We start from the raw sequence: 22481 nt of genomic DNA, 5'->3' as shown, positions 1-22481 counted from the left end.
AAAAAAAAAAAAAAAAAAAAGTGTGAACAAATCTGGTCAGACTTCCTTGAGGAGAGGAGAAGGAATTTTCCATGCAAAAGCCAGCCCACGTACGGATGTAGAGCCCACATTAGGGAGCGGGGATGTTTGAGAGTTTCTGAGGAAAAAAAGTGTTATTTTCTAGCTTCGTCAGGAAAGAAGCTGAAACCCTGTTGGACAAAATTTTCAGTGAAAATCACTTTAAGCATCCAGTATAGAAATTGCATTTTCAAAGTTTGAAATGCTGTGCGACTGAGCTCGACCGAACCGGCCGTGTCAGCGGAGGTGTCGGCAGCCGGCCGGTACCGCGGCGGGTTTGGGTTTGGGCTGTGGTGCTTACACGGGCTGAATGAGATCAGCCTCCGAACTTTGCCACAGCCCCTGTTGGTTCAACCCTTATGATTAGAAGCAGCTCAGAGGTGATTACGATAGTTTCTTTGGGGCTTTAACGATGATTTCTTTTTTTTTTTTAAAGAACTAACCCTTCATTTGTAGATGGCCTGGGTGTTTACATAGGAAAAGCCCATCCTGAGATTAGGAGTGGAGACTCTTTTCCTGAAACACTGGGGTGAAATGGTCATGTGTTACTGTAAATATGTATAAATGTGTGGCTTAATTCCCCCAGATCCTTGCATAATAGTGTCCCAGTGTCATCTGTCGTGACTGTAATGAAAACAATATGGAACGAGAGTGTGATTAAGAGTCAATTTTAAAGGCTGGGGTAATTGTGCAAGAAACTTGGCTTCAGAGATGTGTAAAGGAAGTGATCCTGACCTAGTTGAATAGGCCTTGAAAAATCCATACAGCTTTACTGGTGGCTTACAACACCCATGGTTTGACTGTTGCGGTCTGTTGGACTTTGTGTGCAGAGCTGCGGCGGCTGAGGAGAAGGATTTCTTGCAGTTCTGAATATGATGTTTGCCAGATTCCCACAGATCTTAATTAAAAGTATTTCTATGCTTTTTTTTTTTATCTTCTAGCCCTGGAATGAGATCAGATGTAAGCTCCTCTCCCTCCACAGCCTCAGCAACAACGGGACCACCTCCCAAGCTTTGTCTGGTTTGCTCTGATGAGGCCTCTGGGTGCCATTACGGTGTTCTTACTTGTGGCAGCTGCAAAGTGTTCTTCAAAAGAGCCGTGGAAGGTAGGACACGTTTTGATGAATTTGCTGATTAAAAATTTAAAATCCACAGACATACATCCGCGTGCAAAACCAGTCTGTTTCGCCTTACTGAAATCCATGTTTTTGCTAGAATCCCCCTGGAAAATCCCAGGCGTTGTGTCACTGATCTTTTCCTAGGAAGAGCATCGATAATGGTGTGATTATCTGAAGCACAGATTCCATTTACATGTGTAAAATGCTCCCATTCACTCACAGTGTAAAAGGATGTATTGTTGTCCTGGCTTTTCCTTTGTTTCATTTTCTTTCACAGTTGTTTTTGTTTGTTTGTGCTGTCTGTATACAGATATTTGTGTGCCTTAGGTTTGTAAAGTTTGTGCATTTTAAGTTTAAGGGTAGCTGTTTTGTGTATGAAACTGTAGGTGAAACTTCATAAATGTTTTGTGTGTATGATTGTGATAGCATTGCAGATTTTCCCATAGGTGATATTGATTATATTACATACCTGTCCACATGTGATATTGCAGGGGCAGGTAGATAACAGGGACACGTGTGTAGCTTTGGATCATTGAGATTTCTCTCTAATCATAAAATTATTCTAGAAAATAAAAATTACGGAAAACTAAAAGTGAATCTGCAGTGTGTGTAGCAGTAAGTAATCTGTGATTTTTTGGGCTGCGTAAGTAGCCATTATGCCATGAACTAGGTTGTGTCTTAGTGTCCAGCTCTTCAGTATCAGAGAGATGCAGAAAAGTTGGAGTGCACTCAGTGTCTCTGAAAGGATAGTGAGTCCCTATTCTGAAATTATGTCGTTCTTAGTTACAACATTACAGAGTTTCCCATCTCATGTCGTCTTGCAGCCATTCCCGGGTATTTTGAACTGAATCAGACTCATTTTCTGCTCACGTTTTTGCAAGTTGGGTTTCACTCGAGAAGAGGGAAGGCTTGGCGAAGACGAGCCACCATTCGGCCTTTCAGAAGAAGCACGTTCTCCCAGTTCCCAGCTCACTGGGGAGCTCGGGAAATGCAGAGCCTCTTGGAGGGGTTGGAAAAGTCAAGTTCATATCGCAGTTCTTGTGAGTCACAAGAGAAGGAGGTGCTGGTTTTGTTTCTGAAGTATAACAAGAGGCAATCTGAGCTCAAGTGCAAAGCTGTGAGCTGCTTGGGCTCTCCCTGACTCCCAGCTGGTCCTGGCTGGTGTTGCACTCCCATTCAGAGCCAGGCTTTTTATCTGAAGCAAATAATCATCTGTATCTTTGATTAAAATAAGGTGACTGATATCCCTCAGGAGAAGTGTATGGCAGCTGGATATGTGTCTCAGCGATGGTTTTGCCCATCCTCTAGTTTAAACAAATCATGAAAGTATTGATACATGAAGATACCAACCCAGTAATTCCTTTTGATCAGGGATGCGACTTGCCGCATCTTATATCAGCTGTATTAATGTTAAAAATGTAAGCAGGCTTGTCGCTGAAAAATTGCAATAAATTCCTCAAGACTTGCCTCCACTTTTGTTTTTATTGTCCCACAGATTATCCCACCCTTAATCCTTCCCATCAGATACTGTGGATGTTTTCAGGAGCTCTTCCAGGATCTGTTAGCTCTAGCATTCACTTCAAGGACCAAATGATTTGCTTTTGTCTCTTATAGGCATTTTTCTTATTAGCAGCATATGTCGAAGGAATTTGTTTCTACAATATCCTTTTTGTTAATAGCTGCCAGGCACCTGTTAGATGGAGCTGGTGCTGCACGTTGGTTATCCAGCCTGTAGCCTGGAACCCTCCCTTGTGCCTTTGGCGACACGCACGTACGCTGTGACGGAAACAGTCACAGAAACGGAAGGTGTCGGTATCTAGAGAATCAATATAAAGTGTATTTCCTTCAGCAAAGAGCAGAACTAGAGGAGGAGAGGAAGGGCGAAGGCAGGGCAGCAGCTGTATATTACACATATATTATGTATATAATATACACTGGAACAGGGTGCCCAGGGAAGCTGTGGATGCCCCATCCCTGGAGGGGTTCAAGGCCAGGCTGGATGAGGCTTTGGGCAACCTGGGCTAGTGGGAGGGGTCCCTGCCCATGGCAGGGGGTGGGACTGGGGGGGCTTTAAGGTCCTTTCCAAGCCAGCCGTTCTATGGTTCTATATTATACGTATATTAGATTATATCTTCATGCAAACAGGCCTTTCTTGAGGAACCCAGGGTGGCCAAAGCCATCTTGTTCTAGTCCTTATATTTGTGGTGCTTCAGAGCCAAGAGCCCTTGTGATCCAGTTCCTGCAGTCCCAGAACCAGCCCTGTTCACCTCCCAGCATGGTGTCCCCACCCTGCACCAGCCCAGACCTTCCCCGCTCCTCCCCACCTCCGCATCCTCGCCCCGCTTCGCATCCTCACACCTCCCCGCCACCAGCTTCCCCCGACCCCTCTGCCTCCCGCTGTGCTCCATGTTGCCCTGGTGCTTCAGCATTTTTGATTCTGTCTCCTAAAAATCCTTTGTCGGCAATTTCTAACCTTTACACACCACTGTGCTCAAATGAGCAATGACTTGTTAGTCTCATCGTGCTCCAACTCGTGCGATGTTGAAGAGGGTCTGGCATCCATGCAGAATGCTCCTACGTGCTGTAAATTCCCTCGGAAGCATCTCCGTTCGCTCACTACCAGTTGTTACCAGTGCCTTGTTGGTGAAGTACCTTTGTCTGCTTTCTGAAATGCATCCCTTTGTGCCACTGGCATCTCCTCCGGGCAGCCAAGCGGGAGGTGGAATCAACTTCATTTCTCACAGACGTGGCAAGGAGGCTTTATTGTCATGGAATACAAAGGGAGAGAGCGTAGCTTTCACCTGAAAAAGGCAACAGTAGGTAAGTAGTAAATACAAGAAATCAGACTGCTTTCACAGAGGTGAAGCTCTTTGTTAGGAAAAAATCAGCTCAGGAAGATCTAGACCTGGAGCATCCGTATGGACTATGTGGGCATCTCTGTGAGCATCCGTAGGGACTGTGTGAGCATCCGTATGGACCATGTGAGCATCTCCGTGAGCATCCGTATGGACTGTGTGAGCATCTCCGTGAGCCATGGAGTTACCGTCTCGGTCCTGCTGCTGTGATGACCGCCAGGCGTGGGTTTATACTTCGTGTGTGCATCTGTATTGGCTCTGTGTATGAGGATGCTAACAGGAAACAGAACTGGGAATCGTGGATCTATTTTCTAAGTTATCTTAAACACAAAGATGACACAAGGGTTAGTGAGGCTTCCTCTTCTCCAAATGAAAAGGAAAAGGGTGGTTCATTGAGAAAAATGCTCAGAGCTTCCTCGGAACTTGAAGCACTTCACTGGAGAAGTTTGACTAAAGCCATAGTAATGGACTCTGCTTACCCATAATTTTCAGAGTGGACCGGAAACAAATTCCTTAAGCATGCTTTTTTTTTTTTCTGTGAGAAGACTCTGAGGCTCCATTATTAACGACTCAGTATTTGTTAAATATGTTTGTTTCTCCCCCTGGGATACTATCAGGACTTGGGAATGCAGTGTGAGAGCCTAGGTGGCGGCTTTCTCCCAGCTAAGGAGGCGTTTGGGGTTTGATCCCTGTCTGAGGGAAGGATGTATCTTTTAGGAATACCTTTCTCTGAAGTTACCTTGAGACAATTATTCGTATCATTCAAATAATTCAGAATAGATTCTGCTTTTCTGTTCTGCTCTGACCAGCTAAGGAGTACAGTTCTTTTGATTTACGTAGCTCAAGTTGCTGTATTTCTAGGGTCAGTTTTGCTCACAATCTGTGAATCCATAAAAATGCCAGAGGTCTTGTTCGTCCAGTTCAGACTCTGAGCTAAACACGAGGAGTTTTCATGACTTTCATGATGAAAGATCTGTCTGTGTGTCTGTAGAAATGTTGACGTGTATACTTCCAAAATGTGTTTCTGAATGTTATGTACATGTCTGCTGAAACTATTTGGGGAAGTTGGAAACATGCTATAGAAGATGGCTTTGAGGAATGTAAGAGAAGAAACAATTTTAAAAATATAATTTCCCTGATGTTAACAAATAGAAGATAGGATTTCTTCCTAAACTTATTGGCTTGGGTGTCTAAATATGAGAAATCTGTTTAGTGTGTAGAGATATGAAATCATATGGATACTGATCTTATTTTTGCAAGAAATGAAGTACAGTAAAGATATTCTGTAGTCCCCAGATCCTACTGCTACTGAAAGAACAAATTACTTCATCTATACTCTAATTGCAGAGCTTATGGTGGTTTTGTTTGTCTTTGTGAATACAGGGCAGCACAACTATCTGTGTGCTGGGAGAAACGATTGCATCATTGACAAAATTCGGAGGAAAAACTGTCCAGCGTGCCGCTACCGGAAATGTCTTCAAGCTGGCATGAACCTCGAAGGTAACTTGAAATGTTCAAATCCCTTCTTTAATTTTTGAGTCCTAGACCGTAAAGGTCATGCTGCTTGTGAAGCTAAAGCGATTATTTGAGCAGCACTTTAATATGTTAAAAGCAGGTACTGCATTTGTAGCGTGTGGGAGCATTTTAATGAAAAGCAAGAATTTTTAATGCTAAAATTTCTCCTGTGCGTTCCAGTCCATACTCAGCTGCTCTGTCTCTTGGTATGTTCAGCAGAAGTGAGTCATACACACAGAACAGGCTTATTTTTTTAGCCCCGTCAGCACATATATCTTGTTGGTTTTTCACTGGATCTGAGACAGCAGAACTCCGGGAGAACTCCTGCGGGGAAGTGTGCCGCCTGCCCGTCCCTGCTCAGGAGGGTGACCTGGCACTGGAGCCACGGAGGAGAGGGGAAGCCCAGAGACACACATCTAAAGCTGCAGTGGGGCTTGTGTCTTCAGGCTGAGGAACAGGAAATTATTTTTGTTCATGTGGTGGATTCTTCTTAAATGTCTGTCAGAATCCCTCTCGAAAAGATAGGTTAAATAAATAAACTTAAATATACAAGTACATATTTGTTCAGTGCTAAGTCCTGGATGGCTTATGAGAAACTGAAGACCACATCAACTAGAGATTTAGCAGCAGTTGTAAAATGGCATAAAACATTTTTATTAGTGTCAGCTATGTTTTATGCTTGATATTTTTCCCTTGATCCGTAGAGATTAATGCGGTACTTACTAGCATAGTTCTCATGGTGATACTTGTGTAATCAAAATTGTCAGATAAAATAAAAATGTCAAAAATGTATTTGTCAGATACAAATATGAGCAGAGTTTCATTGCAGTCAGTGGCAATATCCTCTGGTGAAATGTAAGTGGAGAATTACGTTAAAGAGAGAGACTCCAGTATGTGGCTCATCGGTGCTGGTGTGTCCTCTCTTCCTGCTCTGCTTCCAGCCTCTGTCAGGAGGTGAACCACCAGTTTCTCTGCCCTGCAAGGGGCTCTACACGCCTCTTCCTCCAGAGCAAAGGGGAGAATCCCCACGGCCTGAAATGCTTCCCCTCCTGTGACCTGCTCACCAGTACATCCCAGACCTCGTGCGGAGATGTGCTGGGAGGAGAGGAGGCTGTGGGTCAGTGCGTTGGGCGTTACTGCGATCTGAGTGCAGGATGAGGGCGCATCTCTTAACAGCCAACATCTACCGTGGTGGCTTCTAAAATAAATCCCCAAGGCACGTGAGGTTCCTGGGCTGAATCTTGGACCTTCAGAGGTGACAACAGGGTAGTCACGTGCCTTGATGTCGAAGGTGGAAGGACGCAGTGCCCTCCTGGGACTGGTGTGGCCAGCAGCCAGTAAAACAGCAAAGCCTAAAGAAAGTTTAGAGTAATGCAAAAAACACAATTTTCATTTTGAGGTGGGAAAGAATACATTTTGTTTTAAGGCTTGTTTCTATTTTTTCTCTCCATAGCTGTTTTCACACTACATACATCATATTCATGTATTTATATGAATAAAGTGCCTTACTATGTATATTGCTCTAATAATAAGCCTTTCCCATTCCTGCGTCAGTTTACGTGACCTCTTTTTAAAGCAGACACCAATATAGCTATCTCGGGCTCTAGGACGTGTTACTTGAGTTGCCTTTCTGCACCAAAGATGAAAATTGAATGACGTCTGATGCTTGCCACTTTTCCCCATGTAGTTTGGAGCCCTTCCAGCTATAGTTCCTTTGCTTGAGTTTTGGCACAGAGAATCCTGGAGAATAGTGACTGTTTGAAGGGTGGATGTTGTTATATAAGTTGTTGGAAAAGCAGGGGGGGCTTATCACTGAGAGGGAAAAGAGATCTAGAAACTCGTCAACGCAAAAATGGAAAAACCTGAGGAAGCAGTGAAAACCAACCATGAGCCGGCGGTTTATCAGAGAGATCTGAACAGATGGCGAATTGGTCGCACAGGAGAGCTGGTAGAAAATAAAACTGGAAGGCATCGTACAGTGCAGGAGAAACTAAAAAGGAGTTCCTTTTGTCTTGGCTGTTTCAGGGTCACAGTGCAGGAATGACTCTTTAAAAGATAATGCAATTTGCATACTTTTCAGACAGTAATCTCTTTTTGAAACATCAGCAGGTATGTCTTCAGTGCACAAATACTGAGCCCTGCTCGCTGGGAGACTTGGATCTGTCCAGGCACACGTTGAGTGTCTCTAGGTTTATAACGCCTGCGGTGAATTTCACTGTCGGTGTTGGGTAGAAGGCTGGCTTCTTTTTGAATAAATAACTAAAACCTGCCATGCGATGTTTTAATTCTTACCTGCTCTTGTGCTGAGGCAAAAGGGTCTCCTGGTACAGTAGAAACATCTTCCTTGGTAACTTTCTGTTATAGTTTGTCATACCTTTGGCCCTACTTATCACCCGTTTCTGGAACCTTCTTGTTTCTGTTCCATGGGTTTTTGGGTGCAGGGGACTGGAAAAATATACAGCTATCACGCTGCAGGTACCAGGGGTTTGTGCAGTAGAATAATGATATTTTGTACTGCAGCCTTTATTTCTTTGAATTCTCATTTCTGCCTTCATCCTTAATTGACCCCAGGCATTCTTTGGCACCCTTTGTCTTTCCGATGTGTTTGAAAAGAGGATTTATTGTCATATTTTATGCCTGTAAAAAAAAAAAACCCTCATAATTTTTTTGGCCTTTCATACCACATTTTATGGTTAAACTGTTGGCAATTTATGGCTTCTTTCTGTCATCTTCATTTTGAATTTATTTCAGTTTTTTGAAGGATCTCTTCCTCTTTTTAATCATATTCATCGCCCTGCGCTGTAACAGCGGTGGGTTCATTATAAATCCCATTTCAGAAGGGAGGTGCCTGGTTTTCGTGCCTCCCTGGCAGCCTTGGGTGGTGGGAGCGGTCCATCACCCCCCGGATGGTGCCGTGCCGGCGTGGTTCAGGTGTGCCGGCCATCTGCCCGGCGGGCAGGAAGCCTGTGCAGTGAAGTGGGAAGCCTCTGCAGCCTCCTTGGGTGCCAGACTGCAGGGTTTTAGGGGGGGTTGTTTGTCTTTAACAGAAAATCTTGGATGCCTTTACTTCCACGCCGAGTTTATCTGCATGGATTATCTAATGTAGTTTGCCCTAAGGAGCTGGCTTTACATTTGTGGTGGTTTTATATTTGAAAATAAATTGTGAAGAAATACAAGGTTCTTTTTTTTTGTGAGTTACAACTATATATCTAAGTCAGGTCTAGTAGCATAGCCTAATAAAAATTTTTTCATAATACTGTGTCTTATCAGATCTATTTCTTTTGATTATAATTCTACCAGACTTTTGGGCTGGAAGTGCTCCATACCAGGTGTCTGCATGCAGCTGATGGCACGTGCGTGTAAATTTGAGTCAAAGCAGTTCGTTTGCTTTTGAGAACGAGGATAACGGGGCAAAAAAACATCAGAATGTGGAAGGGATTCTGGAGCAGCCATTGCAAAATTTAGAGGAGAATAGCAAGAAGCTCCTTGCTCCAAGGAAATAACTGTTGCCATTGCCCCATGACAGTCTTGGCAGATGTGGCCGGTGTATAAGCCTTTGGGAAACTGCAGTTTATCCAGGGTCCATGGAGGATTTGTTGTCTGTAGCAGTCAGTTTCTGAAGCCTCTGTCCCAGGCAGTGGGAGAAACGAGGTCAGGAGGGGGATTTTGCGTGGTGCTGAGCTGCAGAGCCGGTGCCTCCTGACGATTAGAGGTTCTGTGACTAGGTCAGTAGGATCTTTGAATGTGAAACCACATTGCATGGTGCTTTTATGTGCTATGGATTTATCTCGGAAGTTCCAGAACAGCAATCAATTAATTAATTGAGACCCAGGAAAAGAGCTGGGTTTCGTTTTGGTCTCGGTGAAGCAGTGCGTTCAGCGTAGCGGGCTGCGTCCAGGAGAGCTGCAAGCCAAGTCGGAGGCTCCATTATTGACAATATGCTAATAAAATGGTTGCTCCAACTTTTTGTAGTTTACGGTTAACATCTCTGTGTGATGTTTTATTTATTTGGCGAATGAGTTTTATGGTTTAATTACACAGCTATGATTTATATGCAAGCGAGCTGGCAAGAGGAGAATCTGCTCCTGCCCAGCATTTTCTAAAAAATGTTTTCCCTGGCGCGAGAGATTGAGTAACTTCTTACCCATTAAATATATTTTTTTTCCTTTCCTCTGTATGGCTTCTATACTTAATATTTTAAAGGAACTTACAAAGGGTGCAGTCTTGCAAAGATTTCCAAACAGGTGTCATGCTGTCACATGCAGTTTCACTGAAATTTTGCACACAATAGAAGTTGTAGGATCAGGCTTTGTGTTTGTACTCCCTGCAAACATGATTTAGCATTTTGAAACACTAACATAAATGCAGCTTTCATTTAAATGTAAAAGAAACTTATTTTCACAGGAAGTTTAACTAGAATTAATGTGAAATTATTTGCAGATTGATGAAAAAAAGATGCTTTTAAAGTTTCAACAGTCTGACCTACAACGGCAGGAAAACGGAAGCAGCGTTTCCTCTGTTCGGTTTTTATTGCTGTGCGGTCACTTTCCACTGTCTAACCTGTGACTTACCAACACTTTCCTAGCTCGAAAAACAAAGAAGAAGATAAAAGGAATTCAGCAGACTGGCGTAGCGGGAACGCGGGATGCTTCCGAAGCGGCTGGAAACAAGAGCATCGTTCCTGCGTCGCTGCCGCAGCTGACCCCCACGCTGGTGTCGCTGCTGGAGGTGATCGAGCCGGAGGTGCTGTACTCGGGCTACGACAGCACGCTGCCCGACTCCAGCTGGCGCATCCTCTCCACGCTCAACATGTTGGGAGGACGGCAAGTAGTGGCTGCAGTGAAGTGGGCAAAGGCAATACCAGGTAATGTGCAAATGCCTCAATTACAGACTGAAGTCTTTTCGGTGTGCTTAAAATCTGTTTTGTGCTGGGTATCCTTCAGAGCCGTCACCGATGATGGTTTGAGAATATCTGAGCTAATTCGTGTCTCCAGTGTGTCTGGGGTGGAAAAGCAGAAAAAAATACCGATGCAGAAATTTATTTACTGCAGTTACAAATGAGGTCATTTTGCTTGAACCCTTTGACCGTTGAGTGTTAAAATTCATGTTAAAGTGGAGACTTGTTTTTAAAAGCAATGTAGAGAGCTATTTCTACTGGCTCTGGCTCCACCTCTTAGATAATTATTTTGTGAATATTTTCAGCACTGAGGTTCTCTTGGCTCTGACAGGCTGGTGCTGCTGTACTGGCTCGTCTGGGTCTGCATTCATGGGGGGTTCTTGTTTCACTACCCCTCACCATAGCTGTAGGTTTGTCTTCACTGGGAATAGGCGTTTGAGCGTCCAGTTCCAGGGTGGAAGTCAAGATGGCCATTTTCTCCCAGGTGCTGTAGCTGCACGATTAAACTGACCATCACCTGGGGAACGTGGAAGGGTTGCTGCTGTGCTGGCTCCCACCTGAGCTCACAGTTAGCAGCTGCCTTACGGAAGAAGTGATGTCCCTTCTCAGCCTTGGACACAACCCAGAGCATCCCGTAGTAGGGCTTTGGGAGCAGCCAGGGCAGCAAGGGGAGCTGAAGATCTGTTTATTCCTGAGGGAAGAAAGACGAGTGTTTTTCTCCCTTTCACTTCTACTCAGTGCCGTTAGTAGCCCCTTTGCAAAAACCCAGCAAAAGCACCTCCCAGTGCATGTGCTGCTCAAGAATAACGTCATGGAACAGGTCTGCCAACTTGAAAAAAGGCTGATCATGAAATTTATGGGTCCATTTTGCTTAATGATATCTCTTCTGAGGGAGGGGAAATAAATTAACAGTAGGAAAGAAAGACAAAGTCGACTAGCTCTGTGCAGAGGTGTGAGCAGAGGCTGGTCCGTCAGTCAGAGCTTTTCCGCGGTGGGCGTTGCGCTGCGTTAGCTGCGGGCTGCGTTAGAGAGGTTCACCCGCGCACACCTTCTGGGGCGAGTCTTCAGGAGCCCATCTGGTATTCACAAACACAAATTTCGATGCCACTTCTATAAAACCGTTCTGTGGTCGTAATCTCTTCTGAGCAGTTTCCCGAATGAGACAAACCCTTCAGGGTAGGATGTGTGCTCCTAATGAAAATGCCAATCTCCTCTTTAATAATGATATTAATAGGAACTGCTCCTGACATTTTTTTCCTATTCCTTCTCTTTGGTTGCTAAGGTGGTTCTTCGTGAGTGTTTAATTTATGTACACCATCAGACAGAGTCACAGTAAGCCAGCACTGGTTGCTAAACCCACACGTTGGGATTTCAAAACAGCCTTTTCCTGAGGGAGGTTTGAGTAAAGATTTCAAGATTTGACTCAGTACGTTTGAAACACTTTGCTGGTATTTTAGAAGTAATAAATGGTCGTTCCTGCTGTCTCCAAAGCCAGAAGCTTTCCTTGAAGGTGTCAGCATACCAAGTTCTGTTCTGTGTTATCTCCTGAATGCTGCCTATTTAAGCGTCATCAGGCAGCAGCACTGTTATGAGCTCTTTAGGTGTCAGATGCCCAATAAAATTAAATAAAATCAACTTGAATTCAGACTTTAGTAGTGATTCAGTGTGGCACAATACTTTCTTGCAACACGTAGGCAGGATCTAATAAGAACTAGTGTTGCAAATTAAAAGCTGCCTACATTTTAACACTGTTTAAAGGACCAATTTTCAGATTTTATACATTTTCTCATTGTTTAATTGGCTCTTTTCTTGCTACATATTCTTGTAAGATTAGAAGCAGTTAATAATGGTAACTAATGCAATACATATTTTGTAAGTTCAGTGTACCATTGTTCTGGAACAAGAACAAAATTTGACACTAAGCCATTTATTGTCTAGTGGACTGTTCTCTCAAAAAGTTAAAAATACTGTTATTTTTTGAAGATGGACAAATGAATTATAGCGGGTATTAAATGTAATTATTGTCTTTTGTAATCTAATTGATCATCAGTGCCAGATAAGCACAGACATATATTCAGATTTTTTCTAATATTACATCCCCTTTTCCTACCTATAGTACTCATGGAGGGTTACCCGTCTGGTACTCTGTCCGTGGGGTGCTGAGAATGTATTTTGAAAATGTGTGTATGTAAACGTGGATATAATGTATAATGTAAAGTCCAAGAGTTACTCTTTCCGTTGCTCTCTTTTGCCTGTTTTTCTGTGTTACATATGTTCTGTATGGCTGGGAGTTACACATTGGAGCCAGCTGGAGGCTGAGCTGTACCGGAGCCTTCTGCCCAAGTCTCGTACGGAGTCGTATTGTCCAGAAGATGTAATTTGAGTCCTGTGGTTACAAACAATTTCTACATGTGCAAAATTTCGGATAGGCAAAGGAGTCCTTACTGGTACACTAAGTATTTGAATGTCACCGTAGTAGCTGGAAAATGGATTTGAAATTTTGCACCCCTTTTAAAGTGCCTTTTTTTTTTTCCAACAAGAACTTGCTCGTAAGAAACCTCTTACTGTTCTAATTTCTTCTTTTCTTCCATCAAAAATCTCATCTAAAATACAGAAATACTTGACTGACTCAGGTGGCGGTAATATGGCAAGATAAGTATGGTCCTTTAGCACCTTAGCAACCAAAAAAAAGGAATATTTAAAAAAAAAAAAGAGCAGTTTCTATTAATATAAAGTTAGGGTTTTTTTTTTCTTTTTTTGCAACCAATACTGTCATACCTCAGTTTTCATTTTTCCAGGTTTCCGAAATTTACATCTGGATGACCAAATGACCCTACTGCAGTACTCCTGGATGTTCCTAATGGCTTTTGCTTTAGGATGGAGATCATACAAACAGTCAAATGGAAATCTCCTGTGCTTTGCTCCAGACCTGATCATTAACGAGTAAGTAAGACCTGAGTCACTTCCCAGGTTTCTCGGGGTGACAGCAGACTCCACGCAGTGTTTCTGGGTTGTGCACTTGCAAGGTGAATCACTGGCTAGCGAATTCTTCCAGAGATCACAGATCAGCCTGTCGTTTGCAACTTGTTTTTCATTTAGCAGATTGCTTGGAGTTTTTAAATAAGTCAAATGGAAGAAAGGTATTTTAGATATTAAGTGTATTTATATCAAGAAGTTTTTGTAGGAGGTGTTTGTGTTCCATATTGTCACTGTTTCTGCACCATTCATTGTAATCCTTCCTTTTATCAGAGCCAACACAGCTGAAACTAAAAATATGTCTGAGATGGAGAGAAATTTTGGCAAACTGCATAATGTTCTGGGTGTTTATTGTGTAAAAATGATAGTAGGGTCCTAGTGCTTTCGCAGAGTTCTTGATCAGTTAAACGTTTGTATCTGAGCCTGATTAAACTCTGTCTAAAAAGACAAGATTACAAACAGAAAACCTTGTCTGACTTACATTTTTTTTAATTGAACTTGGTTATCAATTTTCAATAAAAGTTGAATTAGCTAGAGTATTTAGACATCTTTTTCCTTGCAGCAAGCACCATTTTCCTTGTATTTTTCCAGCTGGTGTTGTGCAGTGATTCCAGAGTCCATCCCGATGGACTATCCCACTGCCCTGCCTTTTGCTGTGAAGCCGTGTCAGCCTACTGTGTCCCTCAGCTCGTGCTCTAAAAAGCAGTTTCTTCAGGCAGGTGGAGGAGTGTCTGTGTAGTCTGTACCAAACCTTTCAAGCGATCTTTCAGGCTTGCAATGCCAGCCTTGCTAGCGATATTTATGAAGCCTGTCGAGGCATTTTGTCTGTATTCTGAATTCGTTGCTGAAAATACGCTGTGGATGTAAATCGTGGAGGTTGCTGGCCAGAGCCATTCGAGGTCTGGTTTACCCATCTGCAGGCTCCAGTGGATTTGGTGCTGTCACTATGGGTTTGCTGTTTCTTTTTTCCTGAAATGGCACGAGCCATTTGTGGGGACTAAAACTAATAAATACACGGTGCCTTTGACACCTACAATCAAAACTTTTTTAACATCACAGTTTCACTGACAATAATTTGAAAAGCGATGCAAGTGACACGGTATTATTCATGTCTCTGTTTTCTGTCTTTAAAATGGAGGCAATACTGATCCCTTTGGCATGCTTTGACACAGTAGTCTTTAACATTTTTGTTCCTGTTGCACCTTAGTATCACATCTCCTAAATCTATTCTCAGTTTAAAAAAAAAAACCAAACCCTAATTGTTGCATTTTCCATGAGATGAGCCATTTACATTTCAGACTACTTCTTTCTCATGACTGTTTATTCACTTTAATGTAAATATTTTTCCAGGGGTTTATAAACTGTAATCCTTTCTTTATAATAAATATTTTTCAAAAAAAGGTGAGGAGCAGCTGACGAGTGAGGGTCCATCTGTTTTCTTATGTTTATAAGAGTTCTTAGAATATGTCTCTGGAGTAAAATAGACTCCATGTGGTAGAATTGAAATAATTTATATTGTCACTAATTAAGTGTAATACCTTCTAATTTGCTTTTAGGTAGAGGTCTCCTGCTGTTTTATCAGTGGGTCAGAACCACAGAGCTATACAGCTGAGTGTGTGTCACTACTCCTAAAAAAACCCTGCAAGGGTAATCCTATTACACTCAATATTAATTTTCTAATTCATTCTAGTTACAGTTTGGTACATAAATTGTTTATCAAAACGACATCGGTTTTCAATAAAATCTGTAGGCTGAGAGAACTGCAGTTCCTTCTCCAGTGTGCTACAGGTTCCCCATAAAACTCTCTGGTCGTAACTTTTTATGTACCATTCATCAATAAAATACTGCCGCCCCTGAGTTCAGCGTGACACACACTGAACAATACATAGAGCCACGGCATGAGTTACAGGCAGCTTGTGAAGCGCGGTACCGCAGGGAGAGCCGGAGGGGAGCGCCATCGGGGAGGCTGTGCTGATGCTCAGTGCTCGGCAGGGCAAGAGAGACATCATGGACATCGAGAAAAAATGCTCTTGGATTTTAGTGATCTGGTGTGTCCGCTCTCTGCTTGATCCGTCGTTCAAAAGGTAGCACTGCGGTATGAAGTGCCGCTCAAAACCCTGCTGGGGCTTGTTCAGCGCGGCTTTCTGATACGCGTGTGAGTGATCTGGCACCCCAGCAACTCCATCCTGCTCCCCACCCCTGAAGCTCTTGCTTAATGTGTCAGGAATGCTGGAAAGCTAACGTTATTTGGTGTAAGAATCAGCTATCTATTAAACCCCATAACCATTAGAAAATAATAGGAAAAGTAGCATCCTCTAAGGGTCAAAACAACTCCATTATTTGGTAGTTCTGAAAACAACTGTAATATTTAATAATATAATAGTGAATTCTCTGGAATAGTAGGAAAAAAGTGAGTTTTCCTCATAAATTTTAAAGCTTGATTCCACTAAATACAGTTACGTGTAGGTGTTGTGTGCGCAGCAGAACCAGAACCTTCATTTTGACTGTCTGCAATCCAGGCTCACAGACGTTTTTACAGTTAACCGAGGCTGTCTGCATCAGATTTTTGGCTTCCTGTTCAGTAGTTTCAAATTTCTGCTTGCAGATAAAGAGGTTGAAGTTGTCTGGACTTGTAATTTTTGAGATCTGCAAATGACATTTCTACAGATCTGTTCTGTGTAAGAATATTTTTCATTTGCAACTACGAATGTGCTCTGGCTTCATATCTGTTGGTTGCACTTTCAAAGCATTGTTTCAGTAAGGGACTAGAACAAAATGATATGTCTTTACCCATGGTGTGTTAGAATACAATAATTCCAGGAGGTTTTACGTCTCTTCAAGCCACAGCCTTTACCCTGGTGAAGTACTTGTTTTTCTTAAATAGAAGTATAAACAAGTTGAGGAGTTGGCAACAACTTCCAAGCCTCACATGAGCCCCCCATGCAGACCAGTATCATTTCAGCCTTACAGGATCATAGCAAATATTCACGTGCTGGGTTTTCAATTCTGTTGCGTAATTAGAGCTTACACATCAAACAGAATTGGGTATATCCCATTGTGCTAGAAGTGATAACATCTCCCTGTGTATATGGAATTACATGTATTCAAGTCTCCGTAGGATTATGTAAACATATTTAGCCTGCTTTTGACCCAAAAAATTCCTTTAATTTTCCTTACAAACAGCTGACCCTCAGTAGGATCGTAAGGAAAGTATAGATGTTACTGCATACGGTGTAAATCCAGAATGGAACAGACTGGCATCTTACCATCCCGTTATTTCTTTCTATTCCTTTGTATCCTCGTGACAACAATAAACCAGAGTGGTCTCAGAGCACTTCCTTTCTGGCACCTTTACCTGGAGCTTGCAGCAGCGTAACACCGTGGAGCATTCAGGAGTGGGAATGCAGTTCTCGGGACAGGGTGGCAGGGAGTCAGTAGTACCGTGTGGCTGGTGCTGAGAGCTGAGGTTGCATAGCCAACGTTAACGGGGACAGGGGGTAACACGTAACGACAGAGGATGCCGTGCCTTCCGCCCTGCTAGCTGCATGGTTACAGATCAGTGCAGTCACTTCTATTTTAATTTTGTTTGGGTTTTTTATGGGTTTCTAGAAACTGTTTATTTTATTCCGTTTCTGAGCTTTAACGCCCTGTCCTCATACTTGGTACAATGCAGTGTCTTCAGCTTCAGGAGGAGAAACTGTCTTTGAAGGGTTCTCCCAGCCCAGGTGATGTAAATGCGCATAACTGCCAAATATTTTTTTACAACTGAACTCTTTATGGGGATAATAAGACTTTCTTTAGCTTCATGTGTCTGCTCAAGCATCTGAGCAACATCAGTCTTTCATGCATTTATCCTTGCACCAGCCCTGCCCAGTATTATTCCTGTGGAGTTACTACTGACTTACATACGGAGTAGCAAGACCCCCAGCTCGTGTCGACACTTTCCAGGCGACTGTGTGTAACTGGGCTGTACGTAAAGAACCTGTCTAACCCGTTGAGAGGTTTGTCATGCTACATTTTCAGCTAACAGATCCTTAGCGTTTATAAATATCTTACCGTGAATGCACCAATAAAGCTTCCCAGAATCAGAGGCTTGGTTTTGCTTAGTGCTTGGGTGCTGTAGCCGTGGGAGTGCTGAATGCACTACTCACTGGTACCATTGGAGATTCCTCCATAACTGAATTTTCTGAATATCATCGATGCAGTCTGTGGTAGAGGGAGAATAAAACTCTGTTCTTCTTGAGTCTTAAGCAGGCTGCTTAGTCATTTGGCCAGTCTTCTCCTAAAAATTGAATATTTATTGAATATTCCATTTTTATGTCTCTACTCCTATCATTGGCGGGGGGGGGGGGGGGGGGGGGAACAAAAACAAAAGGAAAATCATCCAATATATTTGAATAATGTTATTCAGTAGAGGTTTATCAGAACTTTAGTGCTCAGTAAGGTCATCATTTTACATCTCAAAACAATTATTTTTTTTTTTTATGGAGGTATGTGTATACCAGCTGGCAGTTTCATCCATGGTATATGTATTTTTAGATACATACACACACAAAACTAAATTCAAGTTGTTGAAAGGTTTGGCGGCTTAATAAATCTTAGGCTTTAGACCATCATTTAGTATTTGGATATTGCATAAACCTGTGATTTTTGTAGTATTGTATAATTGTTTCAACAATTGGCGATTCAAAACACACTTTTGTTGGGACTGGCACTATTACTGCATCAGTGTTGGACCTCTGGATGTCCCGATGCACATGAAATTACAGCGAGCAACAGTAACCAAGGCACAGTTGTGTTCATCAAGTAGCAAATGCCATTTAATTGCTGCCTGGCTTTAGAAATAAGTTCTTGGAAGTCCTGTGTCTTGGGATTTTGGCTCTGGTTGCATGCTCATCATCTCTGCTCTTTGCTTTTCTTAGGTTTGAGGTCAACCTCTTGGTCTCATTTGTTCTTACAATATTATATGCCACACAGAATATCTCTATCGGTGTTAGTTGAATAGAAAGAAAAAAACAAGTGATTGCAGTTTTATAAGCAATGTTTTATCAATTCTCTTCTTCCCGGATTTTTTTCCAAATATTCTTTTGTAACTAATTCTGTGGAGTCAGCATCATCTGTTTTTCAGAATACCGGCATCTTGTTTACTGATTTTTCTTCTTTTATAGACTTAGCTGAACTGAATGACTCACAGCACTGTTGAAAATCCTCACATGCTTTTGTCATCAACATGCATCCCACACAGAATGCATATGTACATCCCGTGTGCGTTGCATGGGCTTTCATTGAGCTGAAACTTGCCGCTAATGCCCGACTGCCTTGCTTTTTTCTGAGGTAGCGGTTTCAAAAGCAGAGGAGTGTTAGATACTCATACAACAAGAAGGTGATTCAAATTGGACTAGATTTACAATCGCAAAAGCAGGATCACTTCAAAAGTGATAAAGTACCGTTAGTCAGCTGTTGTAGTCTCAATTTCTCTGAATGGCTGTCGTGGTTTAGCCCACTCGTCTGCCAGCAAACCCCACGCAGCCGCTCGATCACCCGCCTGCCTCCTGGGGATGGGGGAGAGAATTAAAGGGGCTAGGGGAAAAGAGACTTGTGGGGTGAGATAAGAACAGTTTAATAACTAAGCTACCATTAAAAAAAAAATTAAAAAATAATATAAGTAATAATGAATATAAATAGTAACTTCATTAATTATTTTTTATAAATGCCCTCTGCAGGGAGGAGTACCAGTGCAGCTGAGCAGGCAGGAAGGAAGGAGCCCCGAAGCCCCTGCTCTTCACTGGGTCTTTGGTCTAGAACTCGCCCCAGCTCCTTGGACAGCCTCCTGCACGCACAGCCCTGCGGCAGCTGAGATCATCTGGTGCGCTCTGGCCAGGAGATCTGCTGGGGGAATGTCTGGGCCCTCTTCCCAGACCCTTCGCCAGCATTAAGGGCTATCCAGTGAATCAGCTTCCCCGCTGTTCTGACACAGCCTGATCTGCTGCCCTCCAGGGCATAGTGCAGAGCTCTGGGAGCACTCGGACTGCTCCGGGGGAGGGGGCTGTGTTTTATTTTTGTTTTTTGAGAACTGCAATTTGCATAGCCTTGGTAATGCCAAAAATCTGTATGTCTTCATATATCTTCATATAGACTCTCAGACTTGCGGTGGTGATTGCATTTACAGCAGATAGAAATAAATGACAGGCTGACCCATTTCATAATGTTTATTTTAACCTTCTGCCCAGAAATGGTAATAGTTTTACATGAGGAAAGCTGCTGAGCCCTGTCACAGAATGTGTTTAAATTACTCAATTTGAAATATGTAAGATACCCTTTGATTCAACGCAGAGGAGTTAGGAGAAGATCTACCAAACAGACAAATAATGTCTTTGTGCCAAGTGCCCTGAGAAACATCCTGCAGCTGAACACCTCACACTCACTCCTCTTCCGTGTGACGTGTGTCCTGTGCACTTTGTATTCTGGCTGTTGCTCCCTGACCACTGAGGTCTAACCTGGTGCCGGTGTTTCTGGGTCCGTGTGTGTGCGTGCATGCCTATGGCTGTAGGTACCTGTCCAGCAGCGTGCATTGGGAAATCATGGGGTTTAGATTTGTGCTGGATTTGTCTTTAATACAGTTTCACTAGCTTGTAGTTTTTTCCGTCTTTCAAACTCTTCCAAATTCCTGTTACTCTTAGGTGTTTGCACCGTGAGAAAGGCGTGTGTTTCTTCTTGTGTTCGGTTAGGGTTTCTTAGGATGCTTGTGAAGATACACTGTGTAATCCTCCTGCAGGGCTAAGGAAGGGAGAAATGAAAGCTGATAGCAGCTCTGGAGGAATTGGTGTAGTTACAGAGCCAAATCTGCCTCTTCACTTATACTGGGATTCAATTCTGTCCGCGCCTTTGTTTAGATTATAATATTGAATAGGTGATATCTTAGAAAAGGTGACACATCATTAATGAGAAATAAATTGCCAGCATCGCTGCAGAGAGATTGTGTAGTCATTGCATTTGAAACGTACTGTTTAGCTGTCTTTTTCTCTACAAAAGTTTATGTGGAAAAGCATAAACCTCTCTTACACTCTTCAGAATTAATCTGTTCTTCTTGTTCATTTCCCACCCAAACTAATCCTGCAGCACACACGGTAGGCAGCTATAAAGCACGTGTAAAGAGGATTGTTATATCCGGTGAGGTGCTAACTGAAAGGGGGAGTTCCTTTCTTAATGCAGGGTTTCATTAAAATAGAAAAAAAAAAAAAAGGAAAATAAATACATAACGTTTGTCGTTCTGATTCCAAGTAAGTGCTTTCTAAGATTTTCCTTTGGTTGTCGACATGTCTTCCCATTTCTGGTTAGAAACCTCATTATTACAGTACAAAGGCAATGACATTAATGGCAATATTTGGCATTGCTTTAAGAACATAAATGGATACGAGAAGTATAAAGTCACTTTGAAAATTGAGAAGTTATGGAAAGTTGATGCTATCACTAGTGAGCAAATACATATTAGATTTAGGTGGACTTCTCAGAAGTATTTGAAAGAACTAGAGAGCTCCCATATCTAGTAGAGTATGCCATCAGGTTTCTTTATACGTATCAATGCTTTGGGACCTGCCAGACTTCGAGAACTTCGGCACATGGTGACTGAACTTGATTTTTATGTCAAGTTTGCACTGAGCTGTTGAGTTGGCTGTGGATAACAGAGCGTACTGATCTGTCCTTGGTAAAGACAGGCTTCCTTTATCACACTGGGGTTTCACGTGTCATGCTCCCCTCATGCTGCAGCTCCAGGCCAGTGGTTATGGGTGTGACCAAGGCAATCGCCCTGAATGGGTTCACTGGAGGAAAAAATGAACATAATTTTGCTGTGAGATAGGTCACGTACTAGCTTATCATCTGCCTCTACAACCGCTGCTGCTCTTGAATGAAACGTGGAAAAACTTTAGATTTAGAACTTTCAGATATCTGGACATTTAACTGATTTTTGTGCTCTTGTTTCTCAGGCAGAGAATGAATCTCCCATGTATGTATGAACAATGCAAACATATGCTTATGGTTGCCCGAGAGCTCTCACGGCTTCAAGTCTCCTATGAAGAGTATCTCTGCATGAAAACCTTGCTTCTCCTCTCTACAAGTAGGTGAACAGTTAAATACCTCTGTGAGCAATGTAAGTTTAACTTGCCAGTGTTCTGAGTGTGCGTGTGTGGTTTAAAATGGTGTTAGGCATCTGATAGCAAATAAAAGTCAAAATGTGCTGCTGGGCACCTGACTGTACAGGGTTAACGAGGGAAGTTCTGCTTTTAGCAGATGCAAGACATTAATGCTAAGATATTATGGATTGTGTTCAAAACTTTGCAACTCCAGCAGTTTAAAAGTCTTCAAAAATATATAAATCATTAACTGGATGAGTGGTTCAGGAGCCAAAGAAATGGGCAAAGCTATAACTCCATGTCCAGAGAATACTTCAAACCCGACCAACAAAAAAAATCCCAAAAAACCACCACCACCACCTGTGAGGAAGTTCTGATGCAATTAAGCAGTTTCCCCCAAAAGAAAGTCATCAAACTCCCCAGAATTTATATCAAAATTGTTGAATACAAATACAGCTTTTTGCATTTTCACCTGAAAGGTATATGGCAGATTTATGATAGATACCATAAGACACATTTCTATAATATACTGTAGTTAAAACAAGTCACAGCTTAGTAAAATTCTGTCGTCTCTACTGCCTGAAAGGTCAGAGTACAGTGTCAGAATAGTGCTGTCAGAATATACAGAAGTAAACTAATACGAGACATTACGGAAATAACTTTTACAGTGTCATTTTTACCCTGTATTCGTGCTCCCTGGTACCTAGCGATTTTTGCTCCTCATGCACGGTCCGGTATAGCCACCCGAGGAGGCTCTGCTGTCCCCGTGGCTCGGTCGCAGTCCAGGGACTCGCCACAGCAAAGCCGTGTGCTTTTGCCGGCCCCCCGCCGTGCATCGCTCCATGCCTCCGAACGGTTCACGCCTGTGCGTGTGTGACCTGGGGACATCCCGTCCCATGGCGGTCACACCGGTGCTGTGGATGCCCTGGAGC

At 42.7% G+C, this 22481-nt stretch overlaps 1 protein-coding gene across 1 annotated transcript in view; it reads left to right on the top strand.

Moving 5' to 3' along the window:
- The window catches only part of NR3C1 (nuclear receptor subfamily 3, group C, member 1 (glucocorticoid receptor)), a gene marked incomplete at its 3' end in the record, with an annotated part of 58323 nt that extends 36145 nt beyond the window's left edge, over nucleotides 1-22178 (top strand). Inside the window, exons 2-7 of the mRNA XM_010087614.1 lie at nucleotides 999-1162; nucleotides 5413-5529; nucleotides 10130-10408; nucleotides 13240-13384; nucleotides 21403-21537; nucleotides 22106-22178. Coding sequence (XP_010085916.1) covers nucleotides 999-1162; nucleotides 5413-5529; nucleotides 10130-10408; nucleotides 13240-13384; nucleotides 21403-21537; nucleotides 22106-22178 — 913 coding nt within the window. The remainder of the gene's footprint in view (nucleotides 1-998; nucleotides 1163-5412; nucleotides 5530-10129; nucleotides 10409-13239; nucleotides 13385-21402; nucleotides 21538-22105) is intronic.
- Between the last annotated feature and the right edge of the window lie 303 nt (nucleotides 22179-22481).

The sequence above is a fragment of the Pterocles gutturalis genome, unplaced genomic scaffold (genome assembly GCF_000699245.1).
Source record: "Pterocles gutturalis isolate BGI_N339 unplaced genomic scaffold, ASM69924v1 scaffold20591, whole genome shotgun sequence".
NCBI classification, from domain to species: Eukaryota; Metazoa; Chordata; class Aves; order Pterocliformes; family Pteroclidae; genus Pterocles; species Pterocles gutturalis.
Note: the sequence above shows the minus strand (reverse complement) of the source record. Positions and strands in the feature narration are given on the sequence as shown.